General features: G+C 42.0%; 2 protein-coding genes and 1 long non-coding RNA gene across 3 annotated transcripts in view; 1 reads left to right on the forward strand and 2 right to left on the reverse strand.

Annotated features, from left to right (window-relative positions):
* LOC133550481 (uncharacterized) overlaps positions 1 to 24,138 on the forward strand; it is a 66,933-nt gene that overhangs the window by 27,116 nt on the left and 15,679 nt on the right. Inside the window, exons 3-9 of the mRNA XM_061896460.1 lie at positions 643 to 1,087; positions 1,158 to 1,359; positions 10,123 to 10,189; positions 10,293 to 10,322; positions 10,438 to 10,474; positions 23,038 to 23,913; positions 23,960 to 24,045. Of these exons, the coding sequence (XP_061752444.1) occupies positions 643 to 1,087; positions 1,158 to 1,359; positions 10,123 to 10,189; positions 10,293 to 10,322; positions 10,438 to 10,474; positions 23,038 to 23,913; positions 23,960 to 24,045 (1,743 nt within the window). The remainder of the gene's footprint in view (positions 1 to 642; positions 1,088 to 1,157; positions 1,360 to 10,122; positions 10,190 to 10,292; positions 10,323 to 10,437; positions 10,475 to 23,037; positions 23,914 to 23,959; positions 24,046 to 24,138) is intronic.
* Positions 500 to 1,398, reverse strand: LOC133551978 (claudin-4-like). Its single transcript, XM_061899195.1, has one exon. The coding sequence runs from the start codon at positions 1,313 to 1,315 to the stop codon at positions 671 to 673; it is 645 nt and encodes a 214-aa protein (XP_061755179.1). The 5' UTR covers positions 1,316 to 1,398; the 3' UTR covers positions 500 to 670.
* LOC133551983 (uncharacterized) lies at positions 22,388 to 22,954 on the reverse strand. Its single transcript, XR_009806596.1, has 2 exons — positions 22,843 to 22,954; positions 22,388 to 22,633 (listed from the first exon to the last, which is right to left on the reverse strand). It is a non-coding gene; the product is annotated as an uncharacterized LOC133551983 (long non-coding RNA).

The raw sequence follows: 24,138 nt of genomic DNA on the forward strand, positions 1-24,138 counted from the left end.
CCCTCAAGTTGCTGACACGGCCACTCTACCAACTGAGCTATGCCGCCCCAATGTGAATATGTGAGGAGCCATCAAACATGTGACATCATCGTCTGCGACTTCCGGTAGAGGCAGGGCTTTTCTCTTAGCACCGAAAGTTGCGAAATTTATCGTGGATGTTCTCTACTAAATCCTTTCAGCAAAAATATGGCAATATCGCGAAAATATCAAGTATGACGCATAGAATGGACCTGCTATCCCCGTTTGAATAAGAAAATCTCATTTCAGTAGGCCTTTAAACTTTCATAATAAGGTGGGGGCCGCAAAATAACGAGTCCGAGACCCCTGATATAGTGTGTGAATAAAACATTCTGAGTATTTGCTCGAGCAGACGCCGTGACTCGTTGGGTTGGACCGAGAAAACGTTTGCGTGCCGCGCCTAAACCTGACCAACAAGAAACACGGCTGCCCTCTTTTCACTAACGGCATCCTGTGTGTGCAAAGAAAAAGGCGTGCGGTGTCATTTGTTAACAAAATATTTATTTACGAGAAACATCAGCAGTAAGAAATCATGTTTCAAAAGGGTTGGTGATAACAATGTTTGTACAAATACGGTGCGCGTATACAAAAACAACTTCCTGTCCGTCCACGCGGACTATAAAGTCCCAGTAAACGTTTCATCCTCGTCCCCTTACACAAACTCTTTGCCGGACGCCGGCGCCGTGGCATCGGAGCGCGCGGCGCTGTAGCGAGCCGTGTAGGACTCCTCGCCCTTGGCGGGGCAGTTGCAGCACAGCATGCCGCCCCCGATGATCATCAGGGCGGCCGCCCCCCAGCCGATGTAGAGCGCCGCCCCCAGCTCCCTCTTCTGGGCGCTGACCACCAGCGGGTTGTAGAAGTCTCGGACCACGCTGTGTGCCGTCCAACACACGGGCACCAGGCAGAGGACGCCGGCGATGATGAAGACCGCGCCGGCGGCGATGGCCACCTTGGTCTTGGAGGCCGGGTTCTTCACGCAGTTGGTGCACTTGCCCCCGGCCACCGCCAGCAGAATGGCCATGACGCCCACCACGATGGCGATGACCATGAGGGCGCGGGCGGCCTGCAGGTCGGAGGTGAGCGCCAGCATGGAGTCGTAGACCTTGCACTGCATCTGACCCGTGCTCTGCACCACGCAGCTCATCCACACGCCCTCCCACATGGTCTGCGAGGTGACGATGTTGCTGCCGATGAACGCCGTCACCCTCCACATGGGGAGGGCGCAGGTGACGATGGCCCCGATCCAGCCGAGGATCCCCAAGGCGGCGCCCAGGATTTGGAAGCCCGCTGACACCATGGCTCTTCCTCCGCTGCTTTTTGGTCTCCGAGGCGCAAGGCTGGGTGAGTCTGCAATGATGTAGGGGGGAGGGTTTGGAGGAGAGCAGGTAGATATCACCTCTCGGAAAGGGGCGGGGCCTAAGCCAAAACACGGGGTCCGCCCCCGGGCGGCCAGAACCTGTTAGTCCGGCCGCCTCATTGTGGAGACGCCACACGCTTGGCAAAAACAAATAACAACAGTTCCTTTCAATGCCCCCCCTGAGCACCCTCAACCCAACCCCCGCCCACCTCAGGTTTCAGCTTAACGTGCAGGAGTGACTCTCTCTGTTAAATAACACCGCCTTACCAAATATGGTCACGTCCTGTGACGCACAAACAAATATGTGGCGTCTCGATTAGTGCACTGACTATTTGGAGCAGGGAGTATGACAGTCTGCCCTAGAGGGGGACTATCACTATTATGTTAGATCCACTATGGACTGGACTCTCACTATTATGTTGGATCCACTATGGACTGAACTATCACTATTATGTTAGATCCACTATGGACTGGACTCTCACACTATTATGTTAGATCCACTATGGACTGAACTCTCACTATTATGTTAGATCCACTATGGACTGGACTCTCACTATTATGTTAGATCCACTATGGACTGGACTCTCACTATTATGTTAGATCCACTATGGACTGGACTATCACTATTATGTTAGATCCACTATGGACTGGACTCTCACTATTATGTTAGATCCACTATGGACTGGACTCTCAATATTATGTTAGATCCACTATGGACTGGACTCTCACTATTATGTTAGATCCACTATGGACTGGACTCTCAATATTATGTTAGATCCACTATGGACTGGACTCTCAAACTATTATGTTAGATCCTCTATGGACTGGACTATCGCTATTATGTTGGATCCACTATGGACTGGACTGCCACTATTATGTTAGATCCACTATGGACTGGACTCTCACTATTATGTTAGATCCGCTATCGACTGGACTCTCACTATTATGTTAGACCCACTATGGACTGGAATATCACTATTATGTTAGATCCACTATGGACTGGACTATCACAATTATGTTAGATCCACTATGGACTGGACTCTCACTATTATGTTAGATCCACTATGGACTGGACTTTCACTATTATGTTAGATCCACTATGGACTGGACTCTCACTATGTTAGATCCACTATGGACTGGACTCTCACTATTATGTTAGATCCACTATGGACTGGACTATCACTATTATGTTAGATCCACTATGGACTGGACTGCCACTATTATATTAGATCCACTATGGACTGGACTCTCACTATAATGTTAGATCCGCTATCGACTGGACTATCACTATTATGTTAGATCCACTATGGACTGGACTCTCACTATTATGTTGGATCCACTATGGACTGGACTATCACTATTATGTTAGATCCACTATGGACTGGACTATCACTATTATGTTAGATCCACTATGGACTGGACTATCACTATTATGTTAGATCCACTATGGACTGGACTATCACTATTATGTTAGATCCACTATGGACTGGACTCTCACTATTATGTTGGATCCACTATGGACTGGACTATCACTATTATGTTAGATCCACTATGGACTGGACTATCACTATTATGTTAGATCCACTATGGACTGCACTATCACTATTATGTTAGATCCACTATGGACTGGACTATCACTATTATGTTAGATCCACTATGGACTGGAGTCTCACTATTATGTTACATCCACTATGGACTGGACTCTCACTATTATGTTAGATCCACTATGGCCTGGACTCTCACACTATTATGTTAGATCCACTATGGACTGGACTCTCACACTATTATGTTAAATCCACTATGGACTGGACTCCCACTATTATGTTAGATCCACTAAGGAATGGACTCTCACTATTATGTTAGATACACTATGGACTGGACTCTCACTATTATGTTAGATCCACTATGGACTGGACTATCACTATTATGTTAGATCCACTATGAACTGGACTCTCACACTATTATGTTAGATCCAGTTTGGACTGGACTCTCACTATTATGTTAGATCCACTATGGACTGGACTATCACTATTATGTTGGATCCACTATGGACTGGACTGCCACTATTATGTTAGATCCACTATGGACTGGACTCTCACTATTATGTTAGATCCGCTATCGACTGGACTCTCACTATTATGTTAGACCCAGTATGGACTGGACTATCACTATTATGTTAGATCCACTATGGACTGGACTATCACTACTATGTTAGATCCACTATGGACTGGACTCTCACTATTATGTTAAATCCATTACAGACTGGACTCTCACTATTATGTTAGATCCACTATGGACTGGACTCTCACTATTATGTTAGATCCACTATGGACTGGACTATCACTATTATGTTAGATCCACTATGGACTGGACTCTCACTATTATGTTAGATCCACTATGGACTGGACTATCACTATTATGTTAGATCCACTATGGACTGGACTATCACTATTATGTTAGATCCACTATGGACTGGACTCTCACTATTATGTTAGATCCACTATGGACTGGACTCTCACTATTATTTTAGATCCACTATGGACTGGACTCTCACTATTATGTTAGATCCACTATGGACTGGACTTTCACTATTAGGTTGGATCCACTATGGACTGGACTCTCACTATTATGTTAGATCCACTATGGACTGGACTCTCACTATTATGTTAGATCCACTATGGACTGGACTCTCACTATTATGTTAGATCCACTATGGACTGGACTCTCACTATTATGTTAGATCCACTATGGACTGGACTCTCACTATTATGTTAGATCCACTATGGACTGGACTCTCACTCTTATGTTAGATCCACTATGGACTGGACTATCACTATTATGTTGGATCCACTATGGACTGAACTCTCACTATTATGTTGGATCCACTATGGACTGGACTCTCACTCTTATGTTAGATCCACTATGGACTGGACTATCATTATTATGTTAGAGCCACTATGGACTGGACTCTCACTATTATGTTAGATCCACTATGGACTGGACTATCACTATTATGTTAGATCCACTATGGACTGGACTCTCACTATTATGTTAGATCCACTATGGACTGGACTCTCACTATTATGTTAGATCCACTATGGACTGGACTGTCACTATTATGTTGTGTTTAGCTGTGTTAGTTGCATTTTTTTGTCGTGTTTTGCTGGATTATAAAATACGTGGATGGAGAGTGGGTGTGACGTTCATATGTTGTCAATATTCAGTGTTTTATCATTCATACTCTGCAAAGATTCAGTGTTCAAAAACAAGAAAAACAATTACAAAAATGAGGGGTATTTTATTTGAAGTAAGCAAATGTGTCTGCCAATAGAACAAGAAAATTCGGCTTGTCAAGACTTTCCAAAACAAGTTGTCATGTTTTGTCGTCCCGTTCTGTTTGGTTTCGGACTCATTGGGCACTCTTGTTTGTTTCGTCACCATGACTACCAATTTGTTTTCACCTGTCGTGTCACGCACCTGGTTCATTTGGACTCATGCACATGTTAATCACCACAGCATTATTTAAGCCTGTAGTTGCCAGGCAGTTTCAAGCATTTTTTTTAAAATTCAATATAGGTCATCAAATCTCAGCAACAAGCTGTAATATCTTATCAGACAGAAAATAAGCAAATGTCACCTATATTTTAGATATTTAATCTTTCTTAGATTTCAATTTTTGCAGTGTTGTTAATCCCACATTCTTTATTTTCATGCCCATTCCGGGTGTCTCATTCAGTAAAAAATTCAATTAGATTTTTTTCTAAATAGTTGCCCAGGCCCATGGGAAATGCATTATTTAAGCCTGTAGTTGCCAGGCAGTCAGCCTGGTGACATCATCCTCTACACATCTGATGATCCTTGCTCTTTTCTCGTTCCCCATTAATTTTGTTATTCATGCCATTGTTTGCAAGTTTTGTTTTATGTCCATAGTTTATGTTGTAGTTATAGTTTTGTTTCACAGCCATGTTTTTGTACCTCCCCTGTGAGCGCCTTAAGTAACGACATATTTTAATCTTAACTTTTTTTGAGTTAAAATTAGAATATGTCGTTACCTTCACATCGTCATTCAGTAAAAAATTCAATTAATTTTTTTTCTAAATAGTCGCCCAGGCCCATGGGAAATGCATTATTTAAGCCTGTAGTTGCCAGGCAGTCAGCCTGGCGACATCATCCTCTACACATCTGATGATCCATGCGCTTTTCTCATTCCCCGTAAATGTTGTTATTCATGCCATAGTTTGCAAGTTTTGTTTTATGTCCATAGTTTATGTTGTAGTTATAGTTTTGTTTCACAGCCATGTTTTTGTACCTCCCCTGTGAGCGCCTTAAGTAACGACATATTTTAATCTTAACTTTTTTTGAGTTAAAATTAGAATATGTCGTTACCTTCACATCGTCATTCAGTAAAAAATTCAATTAATTTTTTTTCTAAATAGTCGCCCAGGCCCATGGGAAATGCATTATTTAAGCCTATAGTTGCCAGGCAGTCAGCCTGGCGACATCATCCTCTACACATCTGATGATCCATGCTCTTTTCTCATTCCCCGTAAATGTTGTTATTCATGCCATAGTTTGCAAGTTTTGTTTTATGTCCATAGTTTATGTTGTAGTTATAGTTTTGTTTCACAGCCATGTTTTTGTACCTCCCCTGTGAGCGCCTTAAGTAACGACATATTTTAATCTTAACTTTTTTTGAGTTAAAATTAGAATATGTCGTTACCTTCACATCGTCATTCAGTAAAAAATTCAATAAATTTTTTTTCTAAATAGTCGCCCAGGCCCATGGGAAATGCATTATTTAAGCCTGTAGTTGCCAGGCAGTCAGCCTGGCGACATCATCCTCTACACATCTGATGATCCATGCTCTTTTCTCATTCCCCGTAAATGTTGTTATTCATGCCATAGTTTGCAAGTTTTGTTTTATGTCCATAGTTTATGTTGTAGTAATAGTTTTGTTTCATAGCCAAGTTTTTGTACCTTCTCTGTGAGCGCCTTTCCTTTGTTCCTTTTTTTGAGTTGAGATTAAAATATGTCGTTACCTTCACATCGTGTTCGATCCAGTCTTTCTTCTGGCTGAACTGGCGCCGACAAAATCAACCAAAACTTGAAAGTTCTTAAGTGGGGCTTTAAGTTCCTTCCATATGAAACTTCACGGTCGTTGACCTTTGAGTCTTTCCTTGCCCGAACGGGGGCGGCTGAATCACTCTGAATCCGTACGCCGGGAACTAAATTTAGGCGGGCCGATCGTGTGATGTCTCGCGGGCCGCACTTGGCCCTTTATTTAGAAAAATAGTAAAAAGTTCCGAAAAGTATCTAAATACTTTTAGGTATTGAGACAACACTACTATGGAAGATTTTAAAATAATGACAATGTCAACGCTCTACCTAGCTCATTTCGATTGTTATTAACATACTTGCCAACCTTGAGACCTCTGAATTCGGGATATAGGGTTTCGGGGGCAGAGGTTGAGGTGGCGGGGTTTGTGGGGGACAAGGTTGAGGTGGTAGTGTAGTCCCGGATGAGTTTGTGCAGCAAGTGGTTCTGGGTATTTTTTCTGTTGTGTTTATGTTGTGTTACGGTGCGGATGTTCTCCCGAAATGTGTTTGTCATTCTTGTTTGGTGTGGGTTCACTGTGTGGCGCATATTTGTAACAGTGTTAAGTTGTTTATACGGCCACCCTCAGTGTGACCTGTATGGCTGTTGACCAAGTATGCCCTGCATTCACTAGCGCCCTCTACCACCAGGAGGCGGGAGTCATTTATTGACTCATATTTGACACACGCAGCTACGGTATATTGATAAAACATAGCTGCTTACTGTTCTTTTTAGCATATTCAATAGCTTGGACCTTAAATCTTACTGAATAGCTCTTAATCTTCTTCCCTTTATGCGATTTAAAATGATTGAAATCAATCTCCTCCATTTTGAAAATGATGACAGGTGAAGTGTCACTCGTGACGTGACAAGTTTGACCCGGCGGAAATCCTAGGCTTATGCTAATTATTTCACAAAACGAGTTTGACCAGGGGAAATTCTACACATGCGCTAATAAAAATAATATTTTGTGAAACGAGTTTGTTAATCCTGAGCCGGCGGTAATGTTAACCATGCGCTAATTATTTTGCGAAACGAGTTTGACCCGGCAGACACATATTATATACCCGTCTGCAATTCAAGGAAATACGGTATGTGGACACTTATACTGCCATCTGGTGGTGTCAGAAGAGTATAACATACAATGGAATTTGGAGAAAAAAAAAGTGTAAAAATAAGAATAAGCAAGTACATCACATAAAAAGATGATTCTCAGTTGTTTTTATTCTAATTAGGGTCCATTAAGCCCAAATAGCAAAGAGAATTAAAAATTAAAGCTGCAAGCAGCGATGGACGGGACCGACTTTTGTTGGCGTTTCCGGCCTTTACCCATTCAACATATCTTTACCTGCACGTTACCTACCTTCCCTGCATCCTGGGGTCACACTGGTGCTTCTTTCTGTCACCCATACATGCTGGTGCTTCCTGCCATCACCCAAACATATCTTTACCTGCACATTACCTACCTTCTCTGTATCCTGGTGTCAAACTGGTGCCTCCTTCTTTCACCCAGTCAACATATCTTTACCCGCACAGTACCTACCTTCTCTGCATTGTGTGGTCACGCTGGTGCTTCCTGCTTTTAAGCGGCCATCTTGAGACGGCAGCAGCGCAGCAGTTCTTTGAAGGCTCGTAAAATCAAAACCGGAGCAGTAATTGAAACCATTTTTGCAACTTTTAATCAGAAGGGTTCACTCTCTCTCCTGTGCGAGTTTGAAGCCGACACAACAAACGCGCTCAGAGGAGATAATGTTTGAAAAAAAGGTGACGGGTTTTTACAAAACTTTTGTTTTGAAGGGGTAATTGCCAACTTCCTGTTGATTTTTGTTGAAGGATGTGTGATAGCAAAATTACTTGTAATCGTTTTAATTGATGATGTTCTTTGAACGGGTCGCCAAAAGTTGTTTATTGGGCTCAGGAATGTGACAACAGGGCAAGAGATCTATTATCTGATTAAGCTCTGTCTCCTGTGTCTTTCATGTAACATGTGGACTATAGTTGACGTGGGCATGTGTCTTCCCTCTTCCTTACCCCCAACAGAGCTAAATTGTTCCCCTTTCCTGAGTAACCCCCCCCCTCCCTCTGGGCAAACGACACCCTCTCCCCTTCACAGGACTTTGGGTATTCATTCCACTGGTGTACTGTATGTAAATGACCATGGAGAATGTATAATTGTCATGTCAAATTCTAAAGGAGTTAGAACAAGCGGGAACGAACGGATGTCTCGTTCTGGTTTGGTCTCGCTTTGCAAAGCTTGTTATTATTTGTTTGTTACTTTAACAAATCATTTTAAAGCTATTTGTCACTTAAGGAATCGTCTTTAAGAAATTTCCACAACAGATGTAAATGAATGAAATGTAGGTCTAAGTGAGACCTACATGGAGGTTTTTTTTGTATGTCTCTACGGCATTCCTACCGGAAGTTACAAGCAGTTGTGTCTGTGTTTTATTCCTCGGGGGCGCTAGAGCGCAATTTTGCGTTTTGGGGTTTGTTTTTTTATTAGATCGCAATTTTCGCAAGTTCTGATATGTGTGTTAAATTTGGTGAGTTTTGAAGCATTTTAAGGGGGTCAAATTACAGCTCTAAGAGGCGGCGGTATAATAATAATAAAACCTTAGAAATACAATAAGGTCCTCCGTCCCAAAGGGACATTTGGTCCCTAAAAGCATTTAAGTCTCACCTTAAAACTCATCTGTATACTGTAGCCTTTAAATAGACCTCCTTTTTAGACCAGTTGATCTGCCGCTTCTTTTCTTTCTCCTATGTCCCCCCCTCCCTTGTGGAGGGGGTCCGGTCCGATGACCATGGATGAAGTACTGGCTGTCCAGAGTCGAGACCCAGGATGGACCGCTCGTCGGGACCCAGGATGGACCGCTCGCCTGTGTATCGGTTGGGGACATCTCTACGCTGCTGATCCGCCTCCGCTTGAGATGGTTTCCTGTGGACGGGACTCTCGCTGCTGTATTGGATCCGCTTGAACTGAACTCTCGCGGCTGTGTTGGATCCACTATGGATTGAACTTTCACAGTATCATGTTAGACCCGCTCGACATCCATTGCTTTCGGTCCCCTAGAGGGGGGGGGTTGCCCACATCTGAGGTCCTCTCCAAGGTTTCTCATAGTCAGCATTGTCACTGGCGTCCCACTGGATGTGAATTCTCCCTGCCCACTGGGTGTGAGTTTTCCTTGCCCTTTTGTGGGTTCTTCCGAGGATGTTGTAGTCGTAATGATTTGTGCAGCCCTTTGAGACATTTGGGATTTGGGGCTATATAAATAAACATTGATTGATTGAAAAAAGCATGTAAACAAGCAATTTGTTAGATAAAAGCAGTTAAAATGTTTAAAAAAGTTAAAAACAGTTTAAAGTCTCATGCTGGGTTAAAAGACTTGTCCAGGGTGTACCCCGCCTACCCCCTGAATGCAGCTGAGATAGGCTCCAGCGACCCTGAAAAGGACAAGCGGTAGAAAATGGATGGATGGATGGCTCCGTATTAAATACAAACACACATCAAACTGAGTTCCTGTGTTGTTGACATGTTCATCCGCTGAGAGGACAGACAAGGACAAGAAGTAAATGTTCCCGGCCGAGACCGGACGTGCGAGGAGAAGAAAGTGCGGCCTTTGAGAGGAAAGTTCTGTTGGGCGCCATGAAGGACGGTCCATTGTGAGCGCGGACATCAGAGCGGCAGACGACAAGCGGTCAGTTGTTCCGGACATGCGGTGGGTGGCCTTTGAGGATGGAAGAAGAAGAAGAAGGTCACCATCAGAGCAAGCCATACATCATCTAACTTGAAAGGGTGCATTTCCCCTTTTGGCCCAGCAGGGGGCAGCAGCAGCAGCTCCACAGAGGCCTGTGAGATTGTCCTGAGGTCACCTGACAACATTTGCAGGAAGCGGAAGGTGCGGCTCTTCTCTTTTTGGCGCTTTGTTTATCATCCATAACGCGCTCTTTGTGTTTGTGGCCACAGTGCAGAAGAAGAAGAAGAGGAAGAGGACAGCGTGGTTGTAAAATGGCGTCAGGCTGCCCACAAAGAGCCTTTCATGCGTCCATAAATCTCCACTCAGCCGTTAAATCCAAGGTTCTTCTCTCTTTAAAGTCACTTATTGCTTGGGAATGTCCGCCCACGCAGCACATCCAGCAAGCTGCCTCCTGATTGGTCGACACTCACATTTAAACAACAACAATAACAAACCACTTGTTTGACTAAAGTCGACAACACCCATTATTGTGTCACATGACCTTTGTTACATTTACATCATTGACTGTCAATAATTTATTTAAACACTTTATATTAGATAAGATACATGAACCCTTAATATATACGTACATATAGTGCTTTACACAAAACCTTTAATTTTATTAATGATTACATCATTTAAAACTATTATTTAGTTAATAACGCCCTAAAGTTGATCAATAAATAACGTTATTTATTTATCTATGTTCTCTCTCTCTCTCTCTCTCTCTCTCTCTCTCTCTTTCTCTCTCTCTCTCTATATATATATGTCTTAATTAGATTATCCAGAGAATAGTGCTCGATACCGTGGTAGAGCGCAATATGTAGGTGTGGGAAAAATCCCAAGACTACTTCATCTCTACAGAACTGTTTCATGAGGGGTTCCCTCAATCATCAGGAGATATTTTTTTTTCTCCTAATGATTGAGGGAACCCCTCATGAAACAGTTCTGTAGAGAGGAAGTAGTCTTGTGATTTTTCCCCCCCCCCACACACACATATATATATATATATACAAATATATATATATACACACTACACACACACTATCTATCCATCTATACATAAATATAATATACAAATATATACACTGTCTATCAATCAATCTATCTATATTGTGTGTATATACACACAAACTTTTTTAATATATATATATGTATATATATATGAGTGTGTGTATATATGTATATATATACATACATAAAAACTTTTTATGTGTTTATTAAAAAAAGTTTGTATGTATGTATATATATACATATATATATATATATATATATATATATATATATATATATATATATATATATATGTCTTGATTGGATTATCCAGAGAATAGTGCTTGATACCGTGGTAGAGCGCAATATGTAGGTGTGGGAAAAATCACAAGACTACTTCATCGCTACAGAACTGTTTCATGAGGGGTTCCCTCAATCATCAGAAGATTTTAATGGACGCATTCACATACAATGGTTTATATAGGACACAGACTGGGTGGGTACAGGCAGGCGTAAGAGCATGGTGATTGGCTCATGTGTTACCTAGGAGGGGTTTTTTTTGTCTGTGGCGGCATGAATGAAATGATTTCACTGCGCTTGTTGAGGGATGACAGATCTGGGTGATATACAATAAACATTTTCTCTTTTAAGCATAGGTTGCATCTTTTATTACCACTGTTGTAAGGTGTGCTGGATGCAAGAATTCGCCATGTTATTGAATATTCAACATTATTGTTTTTGAGGTTCCAAATGTGCTTGCTGAGTTCTGTAGAATTCCGCAAAGTCTGGTTTCTAAAGGAGGCCTTGTGATTATTCCATCTGGTTTCGAACGCTCCTTCGGTTAATCCTACGTACGTGTCGGATGTGTTAATGTCCTTGCGTGTTACCTTTGCTTGGTAAACGACTGATGTTTGTAAGCACCCACCGTTGAGAGGGCAATCAGGTTTCTTGCGACATCATCTGGTACAACCCCCCATTCAGCAAAAATGTCTCAACCAATATGGGCCACAAGTTCCTCACTCTGATCGACAAACACTTCCCCAAAGGCAACACCCTAAGAAAAATATTCAACAAGAACAACATTATATTGACCTACAGCTGTATGAATAACATGCAACAAATCATTTCAAACCACAAGAAAGCAATTACAAAAGGACTGCCTACCCCCAGACTAAACGACTCTGAAACCAATAAGGAATGTAACTGTCGCAAGAAACCTGATTGCCCTCTCAACGGAGGGTGCTTACAGACATCAGTCGTTTACCATTATAATTGTTTTCATATTTTATAGATAAAACCTTATAGTAAGGGTTTACCCAATAACATTTATTTAAAATACATTTGTTTTTTTTTTAATAAACACATATTTTTGTGGTAAGACTTTAAAAACTGTAAGGTAATTTAAAAATATAAAATTTAATTAATCAGTTAAAAACATGATCATATTTTTTTAATATATAGTTCATATATTTAATTAAATTTAATATTTGTGTTTGAGAAGCATTTTTGCCTATGTACGCAAACTTTCACCACACACTGTATCATATGAATAAAATATGTATTAATATTATTAAAATAACATAATTATATATTAAAAAGAAGAAAATATTTATTATGTAATATCAAGTATTCGTATTTTATACATAAAATAATATAGCAAGTGTTTAATCAATTTATTTTTTTAAATATAGTTGTTTTTTTAATAACTGTGTTATCAAGCATTTGTTTTAAGACTTTACAAACTGTAAAGTGTTATAAGAATACACAATCAAATTAATACATTAAAAAGATGATCTTATTTTTTTAATATATAGTTGTTGTTTTTTAAAAATAAAGTATTTATATTCTTTATATAAATAAAACAATTTTTCATATTGTTTATATAAAAACAATATCTAAGATGTTTAATCTTATATAATTCATTCAAAATATAGTTTTGGTTTTAGTAATTGTATAATTAATACATGTTTTCTAAGACTTTAGGGATAACCAGTAAAACAATATAGGAGTATATGATAAAAAGAAATAAATAGACAATTGTATATGATGAACATTTTTGCCTATGTACCTGGACTTTGGAGGCACGTTGTATAATATAAATAAATGTGGAATATCATTAAATAATATCCTATAAATAAACAGAAAACATATGTATATGTCAAATATTTTTATTTATATTATACATATATAAAGTAAAAATAAAATGTAATTCATAAACAAACAAATGAGAAACATTTTTGCCTATGTACTCAAACTTTAGTGACACACTGTATAATATGAATAAAATATGTATTAATATTATTAAAATAACAGAATTATATATTTAAAAAGGGTCCTGTATATATATGTATATATATATATATTGGACCCTTTTTTCCTCAGACTTTAGGGACAAACTGTTGGTTGATAAGATAGAATACACTTTTTTTTTTTTTTAAGTGGATGTTTTTGTGAACATATATAAAAATAAAAATGAAAGTATGAAAAAGAAACAACACACAACTGAATATGAAAAACAACAGACAACACTGCTTAGTTTCATTCAGCATGTTTATAGTTTCTATGACGTTGGTCATGCAATAAAACTATCCCAATAGAAACCTCTTATCTTTACCAGGAAGGAGGAGCAAGAAGTGTCTCACTTTTTATCACCGTCTCCGTCCATCCATCTGTTTATCTATTTCTCAATCTAGTGTGACGTCATACAGCAGCAGGGAAGAGTCCCCATGCCATGAATCCAACTTGGGTAAAAAGTTCATCATTGTTCCCGCTATGATAACCTAATTTTTTTTGTCCGACCACATTCTCAAGACTAAACACTGAACATCTTTGTTATGACGTGGTCCTCATTTACAGACAACACCGTAATGTGCATGCCGGGCCACTAGCTGGAGCTCTAACACACTGGGGAACCTTGCAGTGTGCATGCCGGGCCACTAGTTGGTGCTGTCTTCCCCTGCTGGTGAGTCAAAAAAACACAATGTATGTCGTGTGTTTGGACCATAAAGTGTGTTTTGTTTTATTTTTTATTTTTTTATATCAACTTTGAGCTCATGTTGGCAGCGAGGGATGTTTTTAAAAGATAGCATTAGCCAAAAACATGTGAAGTGAATTAACTCTACATATCAATCAATCAATCCAAGTTTATTTATATAGCCCTAAATCACAAGTGTCTCAAAGGGATGCACGAGCCACCACAAGTACATATGGTGAAGGCGGACCACCAGGTTTGAGTAAATAATGGTTGAGCCCATAATAAATGAAGGAGCCTTAGTTGGACATTCCATATGTGGACTGGATTAACGCACCTGGGAGAAGAGGCAATAAATCAAATCAAATTTATTTATAAAGCACATTTAAAATTTACCACAGGGGTATCCAAGCCAGACTTTGGAATGCAAAAGTGATAGCCCTATCCTGGAGGAGAGACTGGACTCTCGCTACTATGCTAGATCCACTATGGACTGGACTCTCACAATATTATGTTAGATCCACTACGGACTGGACTCTCGCTATTATGTTAGATCCACTATGGACTGGACTCTCGCTACTATGCTAGATCCACTATGGACTGGACTCTCGCTATTATGTTAGATCCACTATGGACTGGACTCTCGCTACTATGCTAGATCCACTATGGACTGGACTCTCACAATATTATGTTAGATCCACAATGGACTGACTCTCACAATATTATGTTAGATCCACTATGGACTGGACTCCCGCTATTGTGTTAGATCCACTATGGACTGGACTCTCGCTACTATGCTAGATCCACTATGGACTGGACTCTCACAATATTATGTTAGATCCACTATGGACTGGACTCTCACTATTATGTTAGATCCACTAAGGACTGGACTCTCACTATTGTTAGATCCACTATGGACTGGACTCTCACACTATTAAATAGATCCACTATGGACTGACTCTCACTATTATGTTAGATCCACTATGGACTGGACTGTCACTATTATGTTAGATCCACTATGGACTTGACTCTCACACTATTATGTTAGATCCACTATGGACTGGACTCTCACTATTATGTTAGATCCACTATGGACTGGACTCTCACTATTATGTTAGATCCACTATGGACTGGACTCTCACTATTATGTTAGATCCACTATGGACTGGACTCTCACTATTATAGGGATGGCGTGGCGCAGTGGAAGAGTGGCCGTGCGCAACCCGAGGGTCACTGGTTCAAATCCCACCTAGAACCAACCTCGTCACGTCCGTTGTGTCCTGAGCAAGACACTTCACCCTTGCTCCTGATGGGTGCTGGTTGGCGCCTTGCATGGCAGCTCCCTCCATCAGTGTATGAATGTGTGGGTGAATGTGGAAGTAGTGTCAAAGCGCTTTGAGTACATTGAAGGTAGAAAAGCGCTATACAAGTACAACCCATTTATTATGTTAGATCCGCTATGGACTGGATTCTCAATATTATGTTAGATCCGCTATGGACTGGATTCTCACTATTATGTTAGATCCATTATGGACTGGACTCTCGCTACTATGCTAGATCCACTATGGACTGGACTCTCACAATATTATGTTAGATCCACTATGGACTGGACTCTCACTATTATGTTGGATCCACTATGGACTGGACTCTCACTATTATGTTAAATCCACTATGGACTGGACTCTCACTATTATGTTAGATCCACTATGGACTGGACTCTCACTATTATGTTAGATCCACTATGGACTGGATTCTTGCTATTATGTTGGATTTACTATGGACTGGACTCTCACTATTATGTTAGATCCACTATGGACTGGACATTCACCATTATGTTGGATCCACTATGGACTGGACTCTCACTATTATGTTGGATCCACTATGGACTGGACTCTCACTATTATGTTAAATCCACTATGGACTGGACTCTCACTATTATGTTAGATCCACTATGGACTGGACTCTCACTATTATGTTAGATTCACTATGGACTGGATTCTTGCTATTATGTTAGATTTACTATGGACTGGACTCTCACTATTATGTTAGATCCACTATGGACTGGACATTCACTATTATGTTGGATCCACTATGGACTGGACTCTCACTATTATGTTGGATCCACTATGGACTGGACTCTCACTATTATGTTAAATCCACTATGGACTGGACTCTCACTATTATGTTAGATCCACTATGGACTTGACTCTCACACTATTATGTTAAATAAATCCACTATGGACTGGACTCTCACTATTATGTTGGATCCACTATGGACTGGACTCTCACTATTATGTTAAATCCACTATGGACTGGACTCTCACTATTATGTTAGATCCACTATGGACTGGACTCTCACTATTATGTTAGATCCACTATGGACTGGATTCTTGCTATTATGTTGGATTTACTATGGACTGGACTCTCACTATTATGTTAGATCCACTATGGACTGGACATTCACCATTATGTTGGATCCACTATGGACTGGACTCTCACTATTATGTTGGATCCACTATGGACTGGACTCTCACTATTATGTTAAATCCACTATGGACTGGACTCTCACTATTATGTTAGATCCACTATGGACTGGACTCTCACTATTATGTTAGATTCACTATGGACTGGATTCTTGCTATTATGTTAGATTTACTATGGACTGGACTCTCACTATTATGTTAGATCCACTATGGACTGGACATTCACTATTATGTTGGATCCACTATGGACTGGACTCTCACTATTATGTTGGATCCACTATGGACTGGACTCTCACTATTATGTTAAATCCACTATGGACTGGACTCTCACTATTATGTTAGATCCACTATGGACTTGACTCTCACACTATTATGTTAAATAAATCCACTATGGACTGGACTCTCACTATTATGTTAAATCCACTATGGACTGGACTCTCACTATTATGTTAGGACCACTATGGACTTGACTCTCACACTATTATGTTAAATCCACTATGGACTGGACTCTCACTATTATGTTAAATCCACTATGGACTGGACTCTCACTATTATGTTAAATCCACTATGGACTGGACTCTCACTATTATGTTAAATCCACTATGGACTGGACTCTCACTATTATGTTAAATTCACTATGGACTGGACTCTCACTATTATGTTAAATCCACTATGGACTGGACTCTCACTATTATGTTAGATCCACAATGGACTGGACTCTCACTATTATGTTAGATCCACTATGGACTGTACTCTTACTATTATGTTAGATCCACTATGGACTGGACTCTCACTCTTATGTTAGATCCACTATGGACTGTACTCTTACTATTATGTCACCCACATCTGCGGTCCTCTCCAAGGTTTCTCATAGTCATTCTCATCGACGTCTCACTGGTTTGTGAGTTTTTCCTTGCCCTTGTGTGGGCGCTGATCCGTGGATATTGTTGTGGCTTGTGCAGCCCTTTGATTTAGGGCTATATGAATAAACATTGATTGATTGATTGATTGATTGATTGATTGAGGAGTTTGCAGGTAAATAGCGCGGCCCCATTAATTGTTTTTTGTCAATTGTAACATTTTTATGATCGTGAGAACCCGAAATAAAAAATGTATTAATTGCCCAGCCATAGTTAACAGGTGTAGCTACCTGAGGCTAAAAAAAAACAACACTGGTAAGTCTGAGAGGGAAGTAATGGTTAGCACTTATGCTAACTCGTCATAAACGGGACAATTTTGACACGAAAAAGAGTTTAGCCTCAACTGATGTTTATCGTCCAATACGACGCTACTGTTCACATTACGCCATAAAATGCGAATGTGAAATTAATATATGACTATGTTTATGGTTGCAAGTGTTGGTCAATTGTTGCCTTTCAAAATAAGGGCGCTCATCAGCGGTGAACGGCCTTCTATCTGTTTTTATCTTATCGCTCGTTAGCTCGCGGTTAGCCCAGAGATGAGCCGTTGCATGCGTGTGTGTGTGTGTGTTCTTGTTTTTCTACCCTTCTTGAGACATCAACAAGGAAAAGTATCTTCCATATGAGGAGGTGTGAACAAGTTAGGACATAAATCATGGTCCCAATATGGAAAACCATTGCATCTAATAGAAAATGTCTCATTTGCACCCCTGGTGGTGAAATTTATTAAAATTAGGGTGATACCAAAAAAGGAGGGATTTTTCAAATTGACTGTGTGTCGGTTTTAAAAGTGCTCCCCCTCTGGTCAACATATGAAATTACACACTTTACTGTTACACACATGTTTATGTGTGCTATGGCTATGAGTTTTTCCCCCCCCTTGGCCTCAGTCTGGACCTCCTCTCCAGGGTCCGAGGCTTGGACTGAATTATTTTTTTTCTCTGATTCTGATTCTGATTCTGAAACAAGTGTGTGTAAAAATTTGCAGTGCTCCCCCTCTGGCCAACCTATGAAATAACAAGTGTGTGTAAGAAATTAAAATGCGCCACCTTTGGCCAAAATTAATTAAAAAAAAAATATATATATAATAATAATGTATATAGAGACATACAGTAATAACATGAAGTAAGTAATGAAGATTAAAAACCAATTATAAACAATAAATACAATAAAAAATAAAATAACTAAAAGCAGTCTTTTTCTCACAATTCGCCGACCTTTTTCTTATAAAATAGGGAACAATTTCTCATATTCTTTCTGTTTCCCTATAATTGCAATATTTTCTCGTAAATCTATTACTTTTCTATGTAAAATTATTACTGTGGCGAGGCGCAGCCGGCGAACGAACAGCGGGGAAGGGCACGCTGGAGCCCGGCCCAAGATGGCGGCAAGGAGGCGGAGAATGCGGCCGAGCTGAGAGGCGGTGCTTGCTGGGAGCAACGCTACAAGCGAGATCAGGTGCCTGGCTCGCACAATCAATGAATCTCCTCTGGCTGAATAAAAGGGCAGCAGCGAAGGAGGGTGAGGCAGAAGGAGGAGGAGAGCCTGCAGCAGAACCTGAGTACCGAAAGCAATAGAGAGCAAGATGACGACGGCGCGACTGACTGAAACAACCGAGGAGCGAGCAGCAGAGAAGGAGCTGAAAAGCGACCTGACCTGAAGACAAGCTTTGATTGAAAAATAAAGCGAGTCAAACCTGCTCGAAAGAGATGTCCTTCCTTGATGGTCCATTGAACCCACATAACAGCAAGCGACTGTCACAATTACTTTTGATCGCAAAAAATGGTGACTTTGGTCATATAAAGTTCTGACTTTTATCACAATGTTGCCAATTTTTTTGTTGCTCTTGTAACATATTGAGATTTTTCGAGTAAAATTATGACTTTTGTCTATATTTTGCTAAGTAACATTAAGATTATTATTTTAATATTGCCAAAACTTTTAAGTTTTCTTATAAAATTGTGACTTTTATCGAGTAAGATTACAACTTTTTTCACAAAATTGCCCAAATGTTAAGCTTTTCTTGTAAAATTGCGACTGTTATTGAGTGAAATTCCAACTTGTATCATAATATTGCAAAAAATGTTCTTGCAAAATGTTGACTTACGTTGAGTAAAATTTCGACTTGGTTTAACTCCTATCTTACTGACAGGGTGCAGTGCGTCTCCCATAACAATGTGACCTCGGACTATGTTAAAGTAATGTGTGGAGTTCCCCAGGGTTCGGTCCTTGGCCCTGCACTCATCAGCATCTACATGCTGCCGCTAGGTGACATCATACGCAAATACGGTGTTAGCGTTCACTGTTATGCTGATGACACCCAACTCTACATGCCCCTAAAGCTGACCAACACGCCGGACTGTAGTCAGCTGGAGGCGTGTCTTAACGAAATTAAACAATGGATGTCCGCTAACTTTTTGCAACTCAACGCCAAAAAAACGGAAATGCTGATTATCGGTCCTGCTAGACACCGACCTCTATTTAATAATACAACTTTAACATTTGACAACCAAATAATAAAACAAGGTGACTCGGTAAAGAATCTGGGTATTATCTTCCACCCAACTCTCTCCTTTGAGTCACACATTAAAAGCGTTACTAAAACGGCCTTCTTTCATCTCCGTAATATCGCTAAAATTCGCTCCATTTTGTCCACTAACGAAGCTGAGATCATTATCCATGCGTTTGTTACGTCTCGTCTCGATTACTGTAACGTATTATTTTCAGGTCTCCCCATGTCTAGCATTAAAAGATTACAGTTGGTACAAAATGCGGCTGCTAGACTTTTGACAAGAACAAGAAAGTTTGATCACATTACACCTGTACTGGCTCACCTGCACTGGCTTCCTGTGCACTTAAGATGTGACTTTAAGGTTTTACTACTTACGTATAAAATACTACACGGTCTAGCTCCATCCTATCTTGCCGATTGTATTGTACCATATGTCCCGGCAAGAAATCTGCGTTCAAAGGACTCCGGCTTATTAGTGATTTCTAGGCCCCCAAAAAAGTCTGCGGGCTATAGAGCGTTTTCCGTTCGGGCTCCAGTACTCTGGAATGCCCTCCCGGTAACAGTTCGAGATGCTACCTCAATAGAAGCATTTAAGTCTCACCTTAAAACTCATTTGTATACTCTAGCCTTTAAATAGACCTTCTTTTTAGACCAGTTGATCTGCCGTTTCTTTTCTTTTTCGCCTCTGTCCCACTCTCCCTTGTGGAGGGGGTCCGGTCCGATGGCCATGGATGAAGTACTGGCTGTCCAGAGTCAGGACCCAGGATAGACTGCTCGCCTGTGTGTCGGCTGGGGACCTCTCTGCGCTGCTGATCCGCCTCCGCTTGGGATGGTTTCCTATTGGCTTCACTGTTGACGGGACTCTCGCTGCTGTGTTGGATCCACTATGGATTGAACTTTCACAGTATCATGTTGGACCCGCTCGACATCCATTGCTGGGCTTCACGGTGGCAGAGGGGTTAGTGCGTCTGCCTCACAATACAAAGGTCCTGCAGTCCTGGGTTCAAATCCAGGCTCGGGATCTTTCTGTGTGGAGTTTGCATGTCCCTCCGGGTACTCCGGCTTCCTCCCACTTCCAAAGACATGCACCTGGGGATAGGTTGATTGGCAACACTAAATTGGCCCTAGTGTGTGAATGTTGTCTGTCTATCTGTGCTGGCCCTGCGATGAGGTGGCGACTTGTCCAGGGTGTACGCCGCCTTCCGCCCGATTGTAGCTGAGATAGGCGCCAGCACCCCCCGCGACCCCAAAAGGGAATAAGCGGCAGAAAATGGATGGATGGACATCCATTGCTTTCGGTCCCCTAAGGGGGGGTTCCCCACATATGAGGTCCTCTCCAAGGTTTCTCATAGTCATCATTGTCACCGACGTCCCACTGGGTGCGAGTTTTCCTTGCCCTTATGTGGGCCTACCGAGGATGTCGTAGTGGTTTGAGGCACTAGGGATTTAGGGCTACATAAATAATCATTGATTGACTTTTATGATACCACCAAAATTCTGAGTTTTTCTCGTGAAATGGTGACCTTTTTCCTATTGAAATTCCAACTCGTTTTTTACAACAAGCTTTTTTATATTTGCATTGTATATATATATATATATATATATATATATATATATATATATATATATATATATATATATATATATGTGTGTATATATATATATATATATATATATATATGTGTGTATATAAGTCTCACCTTAAAACTCATTTGTATACTCTAACCTTTAAATAGACTCCCTTTTTAGACCAGTTGATCTGCCGTTTCTTTTCTTTTTCTCCTATGTCCCACTCTCCCTTGTGGAGGGGGTCCGGTCCGATCCGGTGGCCATCTACTGCTCGCCTGTGTATCGGCTGGGGACATCTCTGCGATGCTGATCCGCCTCCGCTTGGGATGGTTTCCTGCTGGCTCCGCTGTGAACGGGACTCCCGCTGCTGTGTTGGATCCGCTTTGGACTGGACTCTCGCGACTGTGTTGGATCCATTGTGGATTGAACTTTCACAGTATCATGTTAGACCCGCTCGGCATCCATTGCTTTCCTCCTCTCCAAGGTTCTCATAGTCATCATTGTCACCGACGTCCCACTGGGTGTGAGTTTTCCTTGCCCTTATGTGGGCCTACCGAGGATGTCGTAGTGGTTTGTGCAGCCCTTTGAGACACTAGTGATTTAGGGCTATATAAGTAAACATTGATTGATTGATTGATTGATTGATATATATATTATTAATGTGGTAAACACAAATCTTTATATATCAAGAAAGGGTGGTCCTGTAGAAATAGGCATTTTTCGGTCTCAAGAAGGTCTGAAATACAAAAATGTGTGTGTGTGCGTGTGACCTAAATCGACGTACGATTGCGATTGCACGTACACGATAATAGCGTGTCAGGCTAACGCTGTAACTCAGCTTGTAAACTTTGACACGCGACCTACTTCACCTTCATCCGACGTGGAAGTCGTCGCCGTCGGACGCCAGCTTCTTTGTCGCATCGGGATTTTCAAAAGTTTTCCGAGTGCATCAATGATTGTCCACGTGAAAACAAGCTCCTGCTGGCCAAAAGGAGAAAGAATGTGTAAAAAGCTACTGCACATCGGGTTGATCATTAACTAGCGTGTCCACTCAGTGACACGTTCGAGTCCTCGCATCAAAACAAAACGGGAACAACAGTTGGTTCTGGTTTGCCATAAAACGTCCGTCTTTGTTAGCTTTGAGGACAAGACTGCCTTTGAAGTTGGACAACCTGAGAAAGACTTACCTGGGAGTCCGGTATTTTCCACCACGTGGTACATTTGTGGCATTTGGACTTGGAGGGCCTGAAGGGACTGGTCCAGTGGTCAGTCATCGAGCTTGACCCTGGCCGATCATTACCCACTGACAGCCATAAACAGGACACGCCCGCTGTCACCATGGGCGAAAGGTTCAGCCATAAACCAGGTCTTTGTTTGAAAAGCAGCATCCCCACACCCAGGTGGTAAACCGGGACTCTCTGATTGGACGGCTGATGTCATCCTCGAGGAGGGTTGGACCGTTTCGCAATAAAAACTACGTCCGGATAAGGATCCTTGCCTGGGAGTCGACACGAGAGCGGACATTTGAGGAAGTTCTCCGGGTGAAAGCAACCGGGATTTTTGGTGGAAACGAGGGACTGACTCTGTTCGCCATGCCGTCTTTCGGACTGGAGTTGGTCGGCGTCTCTGTGGCGGTGGTGGGCTGGCTCCTGAGCGTGGTCAGTTGCGCGCTGCCCATGTGGAGAGTGTCGGCCTTCATCGGCGCCAACATCGTGACGGCGCAGGTGTACTGGGAGGGTCTGTGGATGACCTGCGTGTTCCAGAGCACGGGCCAGATGCAGTGCAAGGTCTACGACTCCATGCTGGCTCTGCCCCAAGACCTGCAGGCGGCGCGGGCCCTCACCGTGGTCTCCATTATCGTCGGGGTGCTGTCCCTCCTCATCTCCCTGGTCGGGGCCAAGTGCACCAACTGCATCGAGGACGAGGGCGCCAAAGCGCGGGTGATGATTTCCTCCGGCGCCGGCTTCATCGTGGCGGCGCTGACCCAGTTGGTGCCCGTGTCGTGGTCGGCCAACACCATCGTGGTGGAGTTCTACAGTCTCATCATCCCGTCGGGCCAGAAGATGGAGATCGGGGCGGCCTTGTACCTGGGCTGGGCCGCGGCCGCCCTGCTGCTGATCGGCGGCTCCATCCTGTGCTGCAGCTGCCCGCCGAAGGAGGAGAAGGCCGGCAGGTACGGCTTGCACCCGCAAAGCCGCGTGGCCTACTCGGCCGCCCCCAAGTCCACGGCCCAGAGCTCCTACAATCGGAGGGACTACGTCTGATTGTCTTCATCCCGCCTGTTTAGACTTTTTCATCCTTCAGTGGGCTGGCCTTGAAACGTTTGCATCTCTTCTGGAAACAAGCTGGCTTAAAGAACCAGCAAGAACCAGCAAGCTGTGGAACCCATCGTGAGGTTCTGGACCCTGTCCGGAGACTTTGTATTTATTTCAGTGGTTAGGACACTCGGAGTCTCCAAAGCCACTTCCTGTCCGCGTCTTTGG

Source organism: Nerophis ophidion, linkage group LG04, assembly GCF_033978795.1.
Source record: "Nerophis ophidion isolate RoL-2023_Sa linkage group LG04, RoL_Noph_v1.0, whole genome shotgun sequence".
NCBI classification, from domain to species: domain Eukaryota; kingdom Metazoa; phylum Chordata; class Actinopteri; order Syngnathiformes; family Syngnathidae; genus Nerophis; species Nerophis ophidion.